Consider the following 20,367-nt stretch of genomic DNA (forward strand, 5'->3'; position numbering starts at 1 on the left):
ACGAAAATATTGACCTGGAATCAACCAAAACAAGTCAAGAAACCTGACATTTGACAAAAAAACAAAAAACAAAAATGGACCAGGAAACAACCAAAGTAGAATTGAATATAAGAATAGAATATACCTTTATTGTCATTGTTACAAAATGGGTTGAACATATTGTGACAACGAAAGTCGACGTGGCACTCCAGTTTCACATTTGACAGTGAGGATAAAAGAAAACAAAACAGATAAAGGAACAAAGAAGATAAGGTTATAATTTACACACTATAAAGGAACAAAGAAGATAAAGGTTATAATTTACACAATATTTACACAAGAAATGTGAGCATGTAGGATGTTGCATAGTATGACAAAAGACAAAAGAACGACCTAAAAAGGACCCAAAAAAATCAACTATAATTGAGGAGGAAACGACCAAAATCTGAGAAGAAATCACCCAAAATCTAATATAAATTGTCCCAAAAAATCATAAAAATTTGCGAACTTGCGAAAAGACCAAAACTTAGTCCAAAAAATGACCCAAAAGCAAAGCCAAAAAAGGCCAAAAAACGTCCAAAAAGGAATCAAAAATGAAAACAATTGATCAAGAATCTGACATTGACAAAAAACAAACAAAAATTGACCAGGAAACGATTAAGGGCTATACAAATTAACATGACTTAACTTGACTTGACCAAAATCTGAAAAAACAGAGACAAAAGAATGACCTAAAATGGACCAGAAAAAAATCAACAAAAAATAACGAGGAAATGACAAAAATCTGACAAAAATCACTCCAAATTTTATAAAAATTGCCGCAAAAATCACAAAAATTGACTAAAAAAACAAACATAAATTGATAAATTGACCAAGAAACGAACTAAATATGTCAAGAAAGAAACCAAAAAAATTGTCCAAAAAAAAGTTGACCAAAAATGAAGAAAAATTGACCAGGAAACAATTTTAATTATGACAAGTATTTACGAGAAAAGAATCCCCCCAAAAAACAACAAAAATGGATCAAAAAACGGGGAAAAATTACATGGTAACAACCAAAATAAGACAAAAAACGACCCCAATAAAGAGACAAAAATTTACGAGAAAATGATCAATACATGACAAGAATTGGACAAAAACGGAAAAGAAAAGAACAGAAAAAAAAATTACAAAATAAAGAGAAGGAAATGACCAAAATACGAATAGAAACAACTACTAACTACCACCTACCAAACAAACTATTAAAAAAAAACAAAGATTGACCAAAAACTGAAAAGAATTAACCAGGAGACAACCAAAACATGACAAGAAGCAACCAAAGAACAAACAAAATTTGTCCAATACGAGCAAAAATTTACCGTTTTTTTTTTTTACTAAAATAAAACCATCAAACGACCAAAATGCAACATGAAAGATAAATATATTTTTTATCTTTTTCTTTCGTCCTAGATTTTTGTCAAAAAATGTTTTCTTTTCTGTCTTTCTTTTTTTTCTTTCATTATTTTGTTTCTTTCTAATGTTTTTGTCTTTCTTTTTTTGTTGTTTCTTTTCTCGTTTCTAAGTCATTTTGTGCATAATGTCACATACTGTAATCATTGGTAGTAAAGCAACATAAACAACCAAAAAGCCGATTGGGAGCCGAAATTGTCGTCTCTTCTTAGTGAGCCGAGCCGAAAAATCCTTTTCTATAAAAAGATCCGGAATTCCCATTGCTATTCCTTTCATGATACAAATGTGCTGGAGCGTCCTCCTACGGTCGACAGAATGCATTACAGCATACGCGTTTGATTTTTGTCGAGCGCACTCAAAGTTTTGCCATTTGGAGTTGGACAATGAAGGTCTCACGCTTTGTTTTGTGCCTGCACATTTTGTCCATTATGCCGGTGCGAGTTTGTACTATCGAACCCATCACCTCAACAATTTTTAGTATAGGCGCCGCATTGGTTGGTGTTCTTTACTCGGGTTTTCCCGAGAAATGCAACAGTAAATGGATCACCTTCAACGCCACAGGTAATAATTTTTTTATGCACTCAACAGCGTTCAATAGCCTAAAAGTATAGTGGCAACACAAAAACTTACTGACATATTGGCAAAACATTTAATTATGAATATATACAAACCTGCCTATCGGGTGTTTTACTACGGCTCGCCAAAGAAAAATTATTTGTATGATTAAAAAGTAGTACAAATAAAAATGTGTTGGTTTTCTAGGTGCCTTATCCTCAGTGGTCCTTTGTGTGCCCCCATTAATACCTTATTCCTAATTTGCTCATCATGGCCATTCATAAAACAGGCTACATTTTTATGCAATTGCTTTAAAAAAAATTCATTTATAAAGATATTTATCCAACCCCATACACTAAAAAACACTCCTGAACTAGACCTATTGCATTTTAATTTTTTTCAGGCGAATCATTAAATTTAATGCTTAAAAAAGTGGAGATAATATATCTTTAGGGCAATCACCACCTTAAACAAGCTCACAAACAAGGGGAAAATATCTTGTGTGTGTCAGGACCAGAACAGAAACAGGACCCAATTGCGTTACGTTTCTCACAAGTTTTATTGAAGGAAAAAGGAAGGGCTGCACCCACGGTCCGGTGTTCACTGGACGCGGGAAGCAAGTCGCACTTGCAATCAGATTGTGATCCGAATACGGAAGTGGATCTTCCGTAGCGGGCAATGGCGGTGTCAGGGACAGAAAAACAGGTCTATAGACGGGACAGGAGAGCAAAAACGTGGTCGGGGTCAGAAACGGGTCGTAAGCCGGGATGGGAGAGCAGACGTGGTCGGGATCAAAAACGGGTCGTAAGTCGGGACGGGAGAGCAGACTTGGTCGGGATCAAAACAGGTCGTAGCCAGAGACAAATGGGAGCAAAAACGGGACAGGCGAGAGTCAGGGTCAAAAAAAGGCTTGCCTTGTAAAAACAGAGGTTCGCAGACGGGCTGACAAAATGAGAGTAACAGGATTGGGTTTAAATAGCAGGGAAGCCAATCTGTCAACGAGCCGCAGCTGGCGCCACACGGGCGGGGCCAATTGGGCACCATGGCAACCGTGACAGTATGTATTGCAACTTATTTGGGAATTTTTTTGTTGCTGCCAATGTTATTGCACTACTTTTTATAATTTCTTTGCACTGTTGTTACAATGCATGGAATTTCTTTGCACTATTATTCTAACTTGGGCCATTCTCTTAGCACTATGTGGCTACTTTATCTTATTTTCCTTTTTAAAGTCTTTATTTTAACCTAGAGTTTCATGTCTAATTTTGCTGGCTACAACTTTTCCCACATTCATAATTATGACAATAAAGACTAATTTATTCTATTCTATTCTATTCTATTCTATTCTATTCTATTCTATTCTATTCTATTCTATTCTATTCTATTCTATTCTATTCTATTCTATACGTTGTGCATCCAAACCCACATGCGAATAATTGCATAGGCTTATGTTATTTGTTTCCTCATGTATTTCCAATGCATCAACTTCAAGACTCTATCAGCATACACAAAACAATTAAATGCATCAATCATTTTTTTTCCCCCCTTTTGACTTGGCCCCTATGCAAGGTTTTACATCTCAATGCAGCCTGCGGATCAAAAAGTTTTCCCACACCTGCTGTAAACCATTATCAGCAATATCCAGATCATATAAGGAATCAATATTTCCGTCAAATTGTAACTCATCCAGAATGTATGACGATTTTTGTTTTTTTTGTAATCGCATTGCAGAAAATGAATAATTATACCTCAATATTCTGACCGAGTTCTGTATGTACAAGTCTACTATAAAAACAAATTGTTGCTGTCATGGACTTTTTTGGACAATTTTACAGTCTCTAGGTTCCGTTGCTGTCAGGGACTTTCTGGTCAAATTTCAACATGTTACCTAGTGTTCTCTTTTATTGATGTTTACTATGTTTATGTACTGTTACCCAATGCTAAATCTATTCCATCCTGGTCATACTGGAAAGGGGATTACCACTTATGAGGCCCCTTTTCAAGGTTTGTTTTTTTCCCCGTACTGAGGTTTTTGAGTTTTTCCTTGCCCGCATGTTGGTTTAAGATCAGGGGATGGTGTTATTGTAACCTGTGCAGTCCTTTGAGACATCTTGTGATTAGAGCTTTACAAATACCTGTGAATGGACTTGACTTGTCAATACACAATTCATAAACTGAACACTAAGCAGCATTCATTGTTGTGTGTCCAGGTCTGTATTACGACTTAGGCACCACACTGTTTGGGCAACACCTGGCGTCGGACATCATCTTCAAGGCGGTGAGCAGTTTCATGAACAACCCCAACCCCAAGAAGCCGCTTGTGCTGTCCCTGCACGGCTTGACAGGCACGGGAAAGAACTTTGCGGTTGCTCACATCGCCAAGCACATCTACTATAGAGGCGTGGACAGCAAATTTGTGCACATCTTCGCGTTCACGCAGCACTTTACTAACCCCTGCCAGATAGACTCCCACGAGGTACAGTATGCAATCATGAGACACAATAAAAGCTGAGGGATGAGCAAAGTTTTATTGCAGAATATTCCACGCACAAATGACCTACGGAGTTTATCCATCCTTGGGGAGATAAAGCACTGTCCTACTGACAATAACTTGTCACTTTTGAGGAAAGTCTTACTCCACTCAACTCCTGTCTAAGGAAATCAATTGTATTTTGTTTAACAAGGATTAGTTGTTTTTTTATCTTAATGTGATATTCTGGGTTTGTATTCTTTAGCTGATAACATCTCTTTATTAGCTGAAAATGATATCCGTCAAGGAGGGGGCAGGTGCGACTTAACTGCTTTCCCAGAAAAAAGTGCAACTGCGCCTCCACAACACTAGGGGGGTTGGCGTTTTCAGTGGCAGAGTGTTTTGTTTACATTTAGCCTCCACACAGTGCATTAAGCACGATATTATTGACCCTTTGCACTAACCATGTGACGAAACCATGACGGGCTGTAGTAGCCTGATGTAAACAGTGGACGAGGCACCAACTTGTAAACAACAACAAAAAAGCTCTATTATTCAACACCATTGGTGATGACTAGTCAAACAAATTTTGTTCAGCTGTTAGATGAGGTGACTCATCTTGTCGGAATGCTCAAAAGGCACTATTTAGAGAAAACGATGATAGCATTAGCAATACTAGCTACTGAGCGATACAAGTCAAGTCATATTTATTTTTATAGCCCTTTATCATAAAAAGTCTCAAAGGGCTGTACAGAACACAACAACAACAACAAAAATAACTAGAGAAATATAACATCAGCTATATCAAATATTTTTTAAGAACGGGAATATTTTAAGCAATATATGTAATTTAAATGCCAAATATGACTATCAATGATAATAATCTTTTAATGTAAAGTTCATACTCGGGTAAAAAAATAAGAGGGAGCTAGATAACTAGCTAAAAGAGTAAAAGCCATCTAAATAGCCAGACCCAAAATTAAATGGCTAGCTAGAAAGGAGGCCAAAATTTAGCTTGATAATTACCAAAATAATATCAAATGTGGGCAGCACGGCGGAGCAGTGGTTAGCGCTTGTGCGGCACAGTTCATGTCATGGGAACCTGTCGTGGGTTCAAATCCAGCTCCAGACTTCCTGTGCGGAGTTTGTATGTTCTCCCCGTGCTTGCGTGGGTTTCCTCCGGGCACTCCGGTTTCCTCCCACGTTCCAAAAACATGCATTTCAGGTGAATTGGTCGGTCCAAATTGTCCATAGGTGTGAATGAGCGAATGAGTTGTCTGTCCGTGTGTGCCCTGCGATTGGCTGGCAACCAGTTCAGGGTGTCCCCTGCCCACTGCCCGGAGATGGCTGGGATGGGCTCCAGCCCCCCGCGACCCTAATGAGGATAAGCGGTACGGCTAATGAGATGAGATGAATATCAAATGTTAGCTCGATAGCATGCAAAAAAATGTACAAAGCTAACACAACTCACATGGCTTATCTTTAATTCAAAAACATCTTATGTCTTCATCAAAAGGGATCCATCCATCCATCAATCCATTATCTGCACCGCTTATCCTCAGTAGGGTCGCGGGGGTGCTGGAGCCCATTCCAGCTATCTTCGGGCATTGGGCAGGGGACAACCTGAGCTGGTTGCCAGCCAGTCACAGGGCACACAGGGACAGACAATTCGCTCGCTCAGTCACACCTAGGGACAATTTGGACCGGCCGATTAACCTGACATGCAGGTTTTTGGAATGTGGGAGGAAGCCGGAGTGCCCGAAGGAAACCCACGCAAGCACGGGGAGAACATGCAAACTCCACATAGGAGGTTCGATCTCATGACCTCAGAACTGTGCCGCACACACGCTAACCACTGTCCCGCCGTGCTGCCCCATCTAAAGGGATATAATTCCAAATCGGACTTAGAAGCTTGCCCACCGCATAGGAATAATTCACCATGGTGGCTGTATTCTTCTGTCGTGGTTATTGGTATTGGTTTCAACTCGACTGCCTATTCAACTACCGTGCACTCAAGTGCACCCTGCTGCACGTCATGGCTCTAATTCTGCCAGAGAAGGCAACGTGACCTCACGTGCAAGGGGTCAATAAGCATTGAGCACGAAGTGTAGACACAAACTGTTATAGGCCCTTAAGTGACCACATGAAAATAAATGACTAACATCAATACGGGGACAGGTGACGATAGACGAGGTAAAGACACAATCAAAAGTCTCCTCTTGTAGCACTTCACTGCGACTTTGGAGGGTAACAAGCAAAGGCCGGTGTGCTTGCTGTGTTAAAAATGTTGGTAGCAGACAGCATAAAGCCAAATAAATTAGGTTGTTACAACCCAATCACGCTGATAAGACGCTTGAGTTGTTGTTCCGCGAAAATGTACCAAAGGGCGTGGATTTGGTATAGACTAAGGTAACATGTTACTACCAATATCAAGCAATCTTTATGTCCCCACCAATAATTAGTGATCACTTTAAAAAAAAGCTAAATCTCAGGGGGGTACGAGATAATTTCTGCTTCCAGGGGGGGCGTGACCGAAAATATTTGAAAAGCACTGCATTAGTGCCATAATTCTTCCAATATCTTGTTTGACTGTTTCATGCGGTCTCCGTCATTGTTGCATGTTGTTCCTGTGTGCATAGGTCAAGTGACGTTACTTGTGTCGACGTTTACTTCCTTTGTACAATATGTGTGCACGATACATGTTGTTTTTCATCTAAATCTTACTTTATTAACATTGGAACAATGGAGTTGAGGGGAGTTTTTTTCTCTATTTGTTAATGTAGCATGAAAATGGTGAACGTAAAAAAAGACCTTCTTAAAGTACAATCATAATGCCAATCCAAACCCCAAGAAAGAAGAAATAAGAAGAGTTTATTCAAGTATGTTGACGAATTCCATCATGAACAAGCTGACAGAAGCTGCCATAATGACACAAGCCAGAAGGTGGCGGCCGCGAGCAAAAAAGTTCCAAATTCTTTCTAGGTGCTTAAAATAAGCCAAATGTGTTTGAATGAGAAGAAACAACCTCACAGACTTGTGCTTATAATTTTAGGCCGTTCTCAGGTTGTTTGTTGATGTCATTGTTGTCGCAGACTCAACTGAAACAGTGGATCAAAGGCAACGTGAGCAGCTGCCCTCATTCAATGTTCATCTTTGACGATTTTGACAAGATGCACCCAAGCCTCTTTGACAGCATCGAGCCTTACTTGGAAAGCACCAACAACGTCGACGGAATCTCCTACCGGAAAGCTATCTTCATCTTTCTCAGGTGAGCCCTTCAAACAGGAAAATGACTCGGGCATCCATCCATCCATCCTTCCATCCATCCATCCATCCATCCATCCATCCATCCATCCATCCATCCATCCATCCATCCATCCATCCATCCATCCATCCATCCATCCATCCATCCATCCATCCATCCATCCATCCATCCATCATTCCATCATTCCATCCGTCCATTAACTACCACTGATACGGTGTCGGGGCAAGGGGCATCAGCCTCAGCAGGGAAACCCAGACCTCCTTATCCCCAGCCACTTCATCCAGCTCATCCAACAAGATTTCGAGGCGTTCTTAGGCATAGAGACGTAGTCTCTCCAGCGTGTCCTGGGTCGTCTCTGGGGCCTCCTGCCGGTGGGACATCCCCAGAACATCTCCTGAAGATGGTGTCTAGGAGGCTTCCATATAAGAAGCACCTCAATCGTCTCCTCTCAATGCGAAGGAGCAGCAGCTCTACACTGAGTTGCTCCTGGATGACCAAGATTCTCACCCTATCTCTAAGGGAGAGCCTGGCCACCCAGCAGAGGAAACTTATTTAAGTTACTTGTACCTGGGAACTTGTTCTTGCGGCCATGACCCACAGTTCATGACCATGGGTGAGGGTAAGAATGTAACTCGACCGGTAAATTGAGAGCTTTGCCTTTCGCCTCAGCTCCTTCTTCTTTAAGACAGACCGGGTCCGCATGACGGCAGACGCTGCACCGATCTGTCAGTCAATTTGCCGTTCTAACCTACCCTCGATCGTGAACAAGACCCTGAAATACTAGAACTCCTCCACTTATCCCCAACCCAAAAGGAGCATGCCACCGTTTTCCCGCGGAGAACCATGGTCTCAGACTTAAAGGTGCTGATCTTCAAACTGCTGCGAACCGCTCCAGTGAGAGCTAAAAATCACGGCTTCAGGAAACCAAGAGCACCGCATCATCTGCATAAATGCAGAGATGCAACGCTGAGGCCCCAAACTGGACCCCGGTGGGGGCTGCGTCTATGAAATTGACTCAAACGAAAAGTAAGAAAAGACTGTTTTGTGAAATGTGACAGCCAGGACGGCGGTGAGAGCATTGCGCAGACGACATTAGACTTCAGAAATGCGGGGAGGAGTCGAGAGGAGATCAAGCTGAAGGACTTGGAGACGCCGCTCGCTCTGTCCGTCTTCAACTACAAAAGAAGTGAGCTGATAAATATCACGAAAGATTGTTCTTATTTTTTCAAAGGTTACGTAAACGAGTCAGAAGAATGTTTCCTTCCTTATCTTGTTATGTTCTGACTCTTTTGAGGGTACCTCGCCCTCTTTGTATAGTTTTTAAATTATTTCAATATTTCTACTCTTAGGAAAACATCCATCCATTATCGGTACCGCTTATCCTCAGTAGGGTCGATAGGGTGCTGGAGCCCATCCCAAATATCTTCGGGCAGTGGGCAGGGGTTGCCAGCCAGTCGCAGGGCACACAGAGACAGGCAACTCACTTTGGGGGCGGCAGTAGCTCAGGAGGTAGAGCGCTCGTCTTGGGATCAAGATCAAGGGAGGGAAGTTCGAATTCTGGCTTCTCCGTGTTACATGTCGAAGTGTCCTTGGGTAAGACACTAAACCCCTAATACCCCCAATAAGCAGGTTAGCGTCTTACATGGCTGCAATACAAGGCCGCTATTGGGAAATGTGAAGCACACTGTAAAGCGCTTTGGGAAGTCATTGACTTGAAAAGCACTATATAAATGCAGATCATTTCATTTCATTTCATTTCACTTGCTCATTCACACCTAGGGACAATCTGGACCGGCCAATTAACCTGATATGCATGTTTTTGGAATGTGGGAGGAAACCCACGCAAGCACGGGGAGAACATGCAAACTCCTCACCGGAAGGCTAACCACTGCCCTGCCGTGTTGCCCCCTTAGGAAAACAATCTTTTAAATAAAGTGAATTTTCTATCCCTGTGTGCCCTGCGGTTGGCTGGCAACCAGTTCAGGGTGTCCCCTGCCCACTGCTCGATGATTGCTGGGATGGGCTCCAGCACCCCTGCGACCCTACTGAGGATAAGCGGTGCAGCTAATGAGATGAGATGATTTTAATAGTACATCCATAGTCATAGTTTTAGTTGCAGTATTTCTTTAGTAGTGGATTGTCTGTCTCTGTGTGCCCTGCGACTGGCTGGCAACCAGTTCAGGGTGTCCCCTGCCCACTGCCCGGAGATGGCTGGAATGGGCTTCAGCACCCCCGCGACCCTACTGAGGATAATTTTAGGAACTAAAGTTAGCGGCTATTTAAATTTTCTTCCTTATTTTAGAGGCAGTGTGTATTATTCAGCGCCTTTTAATAGTAAAAAAAAGCAATTCCTGAAAAAAATAATAATAATTTGAATAATAAGCAAACATACATAAATTGTAATATGAAGATGCGTTTTTAAAATATTTATAGGTCCATGGTTTTTATTTAGGGCATTTTTTTATATTTTGCTGCTTTGGGTACCCAAAACACCAAAAACCTTGAGGCGGACTGGGCAGATAAATGAAAAGAAAAACTGTGTTGTTCCTCACTTTGAGTCTCCATAATTTTCATTCTTCACTTGGTTTTGGGTGTATTACAAAATACAGCGACATCTAGTGGTTAGGTATTACACAGTGTCACTTTCGTATTTTATTGATGTTTGATACAAGCTATCAATACCAATAGTACATCAAATTCTCCCCGACCATTCGACTTCCCCCAAACAGACCTATATTTTAGAGTAAATACATTTAAATCCCAAAATATAACTTTCCTTTAACATTGCATTTCAATGTATTTCTCCAAATGTTTCTAACGCTTAGTTCCTTATTATTAAATGCACTACAATCCACCAGATATTGGTATTGGAAGTTGCCCATCACAAATTATTTTATTTATTTCTGGAAAAACAGTTAGGTATAAGAGAAAAATAAGACCTGAAATGATTAAATTATTCTGCCAATTGGACAAGAATGGACAAGAGTTTGAGCAAAATTATTCTTGAAGTTCTAACCATAACTAAAAATGCAATTCTAACTGAATATAATTTGCCATTGTTATTACTTATTGCAGTATGAATAGGGTCAGAAAATAGAAAACGTTATCACAACGTGAAAAAATGAAAAGGGTGTCATCTATACGCTAGCTAAATATTACACACATAGTCACAATAATAAAAACTTTTCTTGTATTGAATTGAAATGTCTATATTATCATTGGTATAAACGTTGGGAAACGTTGTCTGCAACGAGATTGGACATGGTACTCTAGGGTAAACATGTAATGAGGATTTCAAAGTGAAAAAAAGATTAAAAAAAACGATCAGGATAAAGGCAGAGAAAAATATTTATGACACAATTTACTACTCTCTGGTCCCCTGAAGTTCAAAATCAAAAGCCTGCAGACGGTACAAAATGCTAGAGCAAGGCTTTTAACTAGGACAAGAAAGTTTGATCACATTACCCTGGTTTTAGCGAACCTGGATTGGCTCCCTGTTTGGCTTAGGATGTGATTTTAAGGTTCTGTTGGTATTATACAAAATCATGCATGGACTTGCTCCCTCGTATCTTTCAGATTTAATTTCCCCCGATGTTCTGTTCTGGAGCCTTGGCTCTGAAAATGCTGGTCTACTAGTGATCCCAAGAGCCAAGAAGAGATCTGCAGGCTTGAGAGCATTCTCCATTTGGACCTCGATGTTGTGGAATAAACTGCCCCCTGAGATTCGGTCTGCAACCTCAGTGGAAATGTTTAGATCTAAGCTTAAAACAGACTTATATTTTATAGCATATGAATAACCTTTATTTCATGTTGACAATATCTGTGTATTATTTGTTATTGCAACATCTGTTGTAGCCTGGTCATCCTGGAAGCGGGATTACCTCATGTGTGCTCCCTTCTCAAGGTTTCTTCATTTACCTCATGTTGAGGTTTTGAGTTTTTCCTTGCCTTCATGTAGGTTTTGGATCATAGGATGGAGTAGATAGATAGATAGATAGATAGATAGATAGATAGATAGATAGATAGATAGATAGATAGATAGATAGATACTTTATTCATCCCCGAAGGGAAATTCACATTTCCAGCAGCATCCCTGAGCTGAGAACAATACAATAATAAAGCAAAAAGAATACAATATACAAATACCCAGTGTGACGTGCAAATGCCCACTGTAGCGTGTTATATAGAATAACTAAATAGTGCTACACAGAATACATATTGCAATAAGATTCGGTAATATGCAATGTAGGTGGTGTGGTTTACTGTGGGCTTTTACTCTGCCGGGTAGAGTTAAAGAGCCTCATGGCATGAGGAAGAAAAGATCTCTTCAGTCTGTCCGTAGTACAAGACAGTGACAGCAGTCTGTCGCTGAAACTGCTCTTCTGTCTGGAGATAATGCTGTGTAGTGGATGCGATGGATTGTCCATGATTGACCGCAGCTTTTCCAGTGCCCGTCTCTCAGCTACTGTTGTTAGGCTGTCCAGCTCTTTGCCCACAACAGAGCTCGCTTTCCTAGCCAGTTTATTGAGAGGAGAGGCATCCTTCTTCTTGACGCTGCCTACCCAACACACTGTCGCATAGAAGAGGGCGCTTGCCACTACTGTCTCATAGAATATTTTCAGGAGCTTTTCGCAGATTTTGAAGGAGGCCAGCCTTCTGAGGAAGTAAAGTCGGCTTTGCCCTTTCCTACATAGAGCTTCTGTGTTGGCAGTCCAGTCCAGTCTGTTGTGCAGCTGCACACCCAGGTATTTGTAGGTCTGGACAAATTCTACACATTCTCCTTTGATGGTTACAGGAACCGGGTGAGTTCTGGTTCTCCTGAAGTCCACCACCATCTCCCTGGTCTTGGTGGTGTTCAGGTGCAGGTGGTTTGCGTCGCTCCATCGGACAAAGTATTAATAGTCTATAGTCTGTAGTTTGCAACAATCTGTGGTTTGTGCAGCCCTTTGAGGCTCCATGTGATAAAGGGCTCTACAAATAAACATGACCTGACTTGACCTGACCTTGAAAATTGGCTTTTACCTGCTTGTCAGTCGTTCTCGTGTTTGCACTTGTGATTTCCTACAGCCTAACCCTAATAGTAGATTGCTTTCAGAGTAGAAATATTAAAGAATTTAATATTGAAATCATTTTAAAGCTATATAAGAGGGTGAGGTAGCCTCAAAAGAGTTAGTGCATATTAAGATAATGAATGAAACAATGAATGATACCTACGTGAAGGCAAGGAAAAACTCGAAACCTCAACATGAGGAAAATGAAGAAACCTTGAGAAGGGACCGCACATGAGGTAATCCCCCTTCCAGGATGACCAGGCTGCAATGGATGTTGCAATAACAAATAATACACAGATATTGTCAACATGAAATTAGGTCATTCATAAGCTATAAAATAGAAATGTTTTAAGCTTAGATTCAAACAGTTCCACTGAGATTGCAGAGTGAATGGAGAACGCTCTCGAATCTGCAGATCTCTTCTTGGCTCTTTGAATCACTAGTAGACCAGCATTTTCAGAGCCAAGGCTGCGGACGGGAACATAGGGGGAAATTAAATCTGACCGATATGAGGGAATAAGTCCAAGTATGATTTTGTGTACTACCAACAGAACCTTCAAGGAAAAATAATGTCTGGCATGTTCGTTTTGATAGGCGGGCTGCGGCACACGAGCCTGAGTAACAACCCGGTAGATTTCTTCGTGCCTTTCCTGCCTCTGGAGTACAACCACGTGGTCCAGTGTGCCATGGCCGCCATGATTGCGCAAGGCCTGAAGGCCGACGCCACGGTGGCCAACAAAGCGGCGCGTGACCTGGAGTACTTTCCCAAAGCAGAGGGCGTCTTCTCGGCCAAGGGCTGCAAGACCATGGACAGAAAGTGGCAATACTACGTGAAGGGCTCACGTGTGCCAAGCGGACCAGAAGACCCACTTTCTACTGGAAAAAAAGGGGGATATCTTTCATAACAAATGCAGCAGGAATTTACAAGTGTGAAAACGAACATGGCTGACAATCACTTTTATACTAGTAGGGGGTCCATAAGTCAACACAAAAGAGGGTCACTTCCACTAAAGGAAAAAAAAAGTGATTCTTTATTATTAGGGATATAATGTAGAAATTGTTTTCCTATTTCATTTTTTAAGAAGTGTTATTTTGGGTATCTGAAGAACAAAGCATTTGTAGTCCTGGGCGTGTTTTTTCCATATCCAGGGTGTAAGACGGAAAGTCGTTAAAAATAAAGGCTGATCCACGAGGCGGTCCTTTCAGTTTTATTCTTTTTATTCCGAGCCTCAGAACAAAGGCTGTAGGCATTCAAAAGTGCAAAGACGAGCATAACTGTTAATTATTTTCATACTGGCAGGGCAGTCCATGAATGAAAACGAAACATAGAAAAAATAGAAAATGACTGACAGGCACTCTTATATTGAGAGGGATGTCCGGAGGAACGAAACCTAGGCAAACCAAAACTTTGGTACTTTTCCACTGCAGAATAATTTTTTGTCTAACCGGCTCAAACAGGTTTGCTTTTAACAAATTCCAGGCCCTACTTGTCTACAAAACACTCGGCACAATAAAATGAAAAAAGTTATATGATCACTTGTGAAATCAACAAAGTTATAATTTTATGAAGTTGTAATTGTGGCTGAGTATGAATTTATAGTTAAATACAAACAATAGCGTTTTTGAATAACAAAACATAAAATGTGTTAAAAATAATTGTTTTCCATTATTATTCAGTGAACTTACAAGTACAGTAGAACCCCGGGATACAACATTTATCCATCCAGAGGTCGTGATCCCAAAGTGGAATTGCTGTATAGCGGGGTATAGAAACCTATTGTAATTAGCTTGGAATTTCTGGTACCCAAGATGAAAACATTCAAATAACAAAATAATATACATGAAAGGTACTTGGTTCGAGGCCGAGGAGAAATATATGTTGGCCTGGAGAGGGACGGGTGCCACCAGGCTGTACTTGCCAAAGAGACACTACAGGAAATGGTGGTAAAGGGATCCAGCCAACTATACAGTAAGTGCTACTGATATGTGAGAAATTTGCAAAATGATTAGATAACCTTATACATAAATATAAATATAAAGGAAAAATGGAATTATTTTTACTTTTGGTCTGCCATGAGTAGATGAGTGGAGTAGCAGGTGGCCACAGTGGGGGTAGAAAACGGTAACAATCTACTAAAAAATATTTTGATTTTCGAGGCTTGTCATGCCCTTTGATTTCATCGCTTTTATTGCCTCCTTAATTTAATAAGTTCTGATCGTTAGTTCCCCACAGCCATGCATTTTAGCAAAGTTAGCCATTTGGTGCCTTCTTCATGATTCTTGATAATCACAAGCTTCTTTTCCATGGTTATTGTGTTTTTGATTCTCTCTTTGCTATCACTGATAGCCTTGAATAAATACAGTACAAAAAAAAAAAGAGAATTAAATCACTGACTCACAAACACTTTACAAAGCACGCGAGATTCTGAACCGAATGAAGTGAAAAAAGGCATTATGGTAGGGTGCTCAACCAATAGCATATTGGCATTTTCAAAATAGCGTGACGCAAACAGATAGCAGATCAAGTCAAATAAACCCTAAATGCCAAGTCATCATTTTGGGGCAGTTTTTTACATCTGGGATAACCTACCTGACATTCTGCACAATATGACGTTGATATTCAATGTCGTTTTGGCCTTACAGAGTGGAATGTCTTTCTGGGAAAAATTGTTGAGTCAACAAGACAAAAAGGCTGAACAGCTTTTTCAGGGCAATTTTCACATCCGGAGTAACCTACCTGAATTCCTATGAAAGCGTGAGGTTATATCTAAACTCTTTCCCCATTTTCTTGGGTGGATGGCGACACACAGACGTACAAAAAGATATATGTACATATTTAGATCCCAGGCAACAACTTCATCTCTTTGCTGAATGGTGATAAAGATGTCTTGAGGTATGAAAGCAAGTATATTTTGTGATATTTCTGTGAATTGATTTTTTTTTTTTTTACCTCCACCTCTTGCTGCTGGAGTGGGGTTGATTTGGGCCCAAAACACCACCTTTGCTTCATTGCAGTACTCTCCAAATAAAAGCGCACTCATCTCAGGAAAAATGTGATAATCTGATAAGAGTGACCTCATTTATTATTGCAAACAAACTCTAGCTTGACGGCTCCAGCATTGAAAGTCTATGACCCAAAGCTGAACAGGATTGTGGGCATTCTTAGCAAGTGTGGCAACACTTTTTTTTGTGTGTCTACGCTTTAAAAAATGTTGACTGATAAAGAAGACGTTTTTGCCCTTCCTGTCAGTGCCGAGGTGAAGGCAACCAAGTTGCTGCCGTCAACTGGAAATAATCGTTTTTAATCAAATGCTTTGACGCACCTCTGTCAAACTCGTGGCCTGTGAGCCAGATGTAGCCCGCCACATTATTTTATGTGGTCCGCAACATAATGCTAGGAGAAGCACAAGAGAAAAATGAGCTGCCTTGGTCAAACAATGACTTGCAGTATTAAATGAACAGTGTTGGGAATAACGCTGTTGTGAATATTTTAAAAAAAAAACTTTAGTAACAGCGTAATCCAACTACTTATTTTTTCTGCCGTTAGAACGCCGTCATTGTTGCTGACGGTCAAAAGAGGTGCGTTACTTTGGCTGCAAAACGCCAACGGCGGCATGCTCTAACCCACCTGTTGCTGTTTTCAGTGGCGCGGTTTTCATCCCCCCGAGTTGTTTACGTCACGTCTTTTCGGATAATGTAACCATTCAAAATACCATATAGTTACATAGCAATTACGAATGCAGTATTTACTAATGCGCCGAAAGATAAGGTGAATGAAGGCTGATTCGCTAAAGATGGAAGCCCTATATTTGACGGCACTACGACTCGTGTCGTTCGTAAATGAAAAGTCCCTGGGAGCTGGCTCTTGAAATTGAACAATGGGACCCTGCTCCCCACCAATCAACAGCTTTTTTCCCTTGTGATAGGTAAATACTGTACGCATTTCTGGGGGATTCTGTGTTCTTAACTTTAAATTTGTTGAGCATAAAAAAGTTTAAAATAATTTTGTAGTTTTTTATAAATTCATATTTTTTTCATTATATTTCCTGTGTTTTTCAGTGTTTGCTTTTTTATTAAACTGTAAAAAAAATTTCTTCTTCTTTTATCCCTCCTTTTAATAATAAGAAAATGAATCAAAACAAACTAGAAGTTGAGAACTTAAACTGGCACCATTTGGATGGACAACAACGTTGGCTTGATTATTACATTATTGTTTTTTGATAGAGTTCACACTTTTACGTCACAGCAATACCAATACCTAGCAAAAATTCGATGTTCTGTGAAGTTTTGCGTCGATGAAGATGACGGCCCAGTCCTTATGTCCTCGGCTGTAGAGCGATGAAGAATCCTCATAGGCTCGACAGCCGGTTGGGACGAGGACCACAAGATGCAAAGTGTTGAAGGAGAGGTTGACTGCTGGTGGCTTGAGGCTTCTCTGAGGTCTCTGGCTTTGTCCTACTGGTTTGGCTGCTAGCTTGATCAAGCTTGGCTGCTGACTTGGCAAGGTTGTCTGGCTGCTTGTTGAGCTCAGACTTGGTCAGGACCGTCCAGGATTTTGATCCAGTTGTTCTTGTTAGGATATGCCCTCTCGCCTTCTGGCTGGCCAAATTCCGTCTGCCCTTGCAAGGTGAAACGTGTACCAGCTCTCGGTTCCAGTCTCCTGGGAGGGGCAGACCACCTGTGGTGGAGTTGTCACAGCAACATTTGAGGCGCAAATGCAAGCTTACGCCCCCCTCCCCAACCTCACATTCCACCAGTATCAGTCAGATAACAGATCTATGTGATTGACTTAAAACACAGTATACACTTCACATGTCTTGCCATTGTTTGATCATTTTCCGACATTGCGAAATGGAATTCTGACCAAATGTTGAATACTCTACACATTATATTTCACTGTGTGACATTAGATGGTTTGATAAGATCTAGGAAACAATAACAATGCCAGAGCCGGTGTCCCAAATCAATATAAATATACCACTTACCATTTGTCTCCCTCTCGCAGTTACTTAAGAGTGTTGAGGCTTATTGTTACAGTCGTTTTTGCCCAAAGGTTTTCTAGACAAGGTGCAATCAAAGTTCTTTTGGAAAATGTCACAAAATACTGCAAACAAGGTTACCAACAATTTACCTTCATTGCAGACGGGGATGGGCAAATGAGAGTGTGCATGCCCTGTGTATAGCAATGCCCATTCCTACCACTATCGCAATAAAATTGCCCTAGGTGCTTTACTAGGGCTACTAGGTAAAATGTTTGTTTTGGGTTGAAGTTTATTCTGTGCATTTTCTTCATAAAGTGTCTTAACAATGAACATAGAAAGTTCAATGAGCTTCTATATAAAGGATTATTCAGTGATTTACAGCCAAACGGGGTCTCTTGGGGAGTAGGCAGAAGCATGTGCTTATTAAATCCTACCCCCAGACTTCCTCAACAATTACTTCTAGATCCCCTGTGTATTTACATGTCAGAAAACAACTTATGAATACTGTATAGCCCTGCGACTGGCTGGCAACCGGTTCAGGGTGTCCCCTGCCCACTGCCCGAAGATAGCTGGGATGGGCTCCAGCATCCCCGTGACCCTACTGAGGATAAGCGGTGCAGAAAATGGATGGAATACTGTATACATATTTACATTGGCTCTGTGGATAAACATTATCTTGATTATATTATCATCATCACCATCACTACTTCCATCACCTTTTTCACCCTCATCATTACTGTCTCCATACATTTTCAGCATATTATATAATTAGAGTATTATGATAACATAGTTATCTTGGGTGCTCATAGTGAAACTGACCGTTATGTGGTGTGTGTTTAGACCTGCTACCTTAGGGGGTACGCCCCCAGGCAGTTGGACCACCATTCTTGAGTGTCCTGATCCGTGCATTAAAAAGACATGGTACGGGAGCTTAAGCCAGATGCCTCCAGCATCAAGCTCCCACTTGTCTGCCCTCACTCTGAAATGTGCAGTATATGTCTGTTTTGTGTTCTTTTTAAGATGTATTTCTATGTGATTGCATCCCCAATTTAGTTTTTGTTTGTTTTTTACTATCCTCACCTAAATACAGTATTAAGCACCTCATAGTTTTTTTGCTTATTCATATAGATCCAGATTGTAATGGATTTGCGTAATATGATGGTGACAGTTATATAATAATAATAATAATAATAATAATAATAATTTCCTTTGTATTGTCATTCTTTGTAACAATGTACACAGAACGAAATGTCGATACACCTGACCCGTTGTAGCGAGCCGATGCAGCCGCAGCCAACAGAGGGCGCCGCCATTTTACCAATGTTATAAGTCTTAGGTATGACTCGGCCGAGGCGCGAACCAGCGACCTATAATCACAATGTTCAACAATAGCAATAATAATAATAGACATAAGGTTGAAAAAGATAATAATAACAACAACAATAAACATAATAGTGATGATAGTCGTTGCAATAATAATAAGCTTAATTATTAGCTTGACCCATCTATTGACTGTATAAGGCTTCTGCTCAATTACAATATTTGGATACCAATGTTATTAATAATAATAACAATAAGGTCACATAACTGTTATAGTAATAATCACGATAATAACAGTTATAATGATACCAGATTAATTTGGTTTTACGCATCTATTAACTTGATAATGCTAGTAATCACTAAATATCATTCAGACACCAATGAGAAAAATAAAAACTTAATGACAGCTATAATAATCATGATAATTATTATATCAATATCATATAATAATAATAATAATAATAACAATGTTGATTTGCTTGCATCTTCCATTTGCTTATAATTCAGAAGCCATTTTCTTCCTGTTACTTTGCCAATTTTGTGTTTTTGTATCTAGATTTGAACAGGTGAATATTTGGACATTGTTTGAGCTGATCCTGTAATTTGATCCAAAGTTTAACTCCACATTGAATCCGACCTGCGAGACAACACTCAGAGAAGCACAAGAGAAACACAAGCTGCAGGTTGAAATATGTCAACTTGATGTTGCCAAAGCCAGGTGCCTTTCACAAAGACACTGTACTTGTATTTATTTCTCTCTCTCTCTTTCATTTCCAACCCTTTTCTCCCACTCTGTCTCTGTCTTTCACTCTCTGTGTCTCTTTTTCTCTTCCTTTGTTGCTCTTTGTCTCTTTCTCTCTGTATGTCTTTTAACCTCTTCTGCTCCAACTTCTTTTTTCCTTTTCTCTCTTCATACCCTTTGCGCTTTCTTTTCTCTCCTTCTGTCTTTCTATTTCTCTTTGGATTTCTTACTTCTTCTCCCTTTCTTTTCCCCCTCTCATGACTTTATATCTTTTGTTTCTCACGCTCTCTCCCTCTCTCTTTTTCTTTCTTCATCCCGCCCTCTCTCCTTTTCCCTCCCTCTTTCTATTATTTATTTATCCCATTTTCTTTCTCTTTAATCTACTACTCCGGCCCCCGACAGAATATCGTGTGGCCCCCGAGTTAAAATGAATTTGACACCCCTGGTCTATGGCAACACAATCCATTTTGACCGCCAGGTCTCGATTTTTCCCTGATTTAATGATGAATGAAAAAAGACTGAATGTATTTCAAAACCCAGATCGATAAACTGAG

The 20,367-nt window shown here is 40.4% G+C and overlaps 1 protein-coding gene across 1 annotated transcript; it reads left to right on the top strand.

The window, feature by feature from the left end:
- The first annotated feature begins 1,758 nt into the window (after positions 1-1,758).
- On the top strand, positions 1,759-13,961 carry LOC148350785 (torsin-1A-like). The gene is made up of 5 exons (XM_088319931.1): positions 1,759-1,989; positions 4,194-4,459; positions 7,546-7,721; positions 8,777-8,904; positions 13,364-13,961. Exons 1-5 carry the CDS (start codon positions 1,812-1,814, stop codon positions 13,672-13,674), a joined length of 1,059 nt encoding a protein of 352 aa, XP_088176057.1. The 5' UTR covers positions 1,759-1,811; the 3' UTR covers positions 13,675-13,961.
- Positions 13,962-20,367: the final 6,406 nt, after the last annotated feature.

This window comes from Urocampus carinirostris, chromosome 16 (assembly GCF_059441175.1).
Source record: "Urocampus carinirostris isolate Australia breed hairy pipefish chromosome 16, RoL_Ucar_1.0, whole genome shotgun sequence".
NCBI lineage: Eukaryota > Metazoa > Chordata > Actinopteri > Syngnathiformes > Syngnathidae > Urocampus > Urocampus carinirostris.

Excerpts from the sequence above, each read along its gene's own strand:
- LOC148350785 (XM_088319931.1), top strand. The coding sequence starts at position 1,812 with ATGAAGGTCTCACGCTTTGTTTTGTGCCTGCACATTTTGTCCATTATG. Across the intron at positions 1,990-4,193 it reads GATCACCTTCAACGCCACAG|GTCTGTATTACGACTTAGGC; the intron begins GTAATAATTTTT and ends TTGTGTGTCCAG. Across the intron at positions 7,722-8,776 it reads GCTATCTTCATCTTTCTCAG|CCAGGACGGCGGTGAGAGCA; the intron begins GTGAGCCCTTCA and ends GAAATGTGACAG.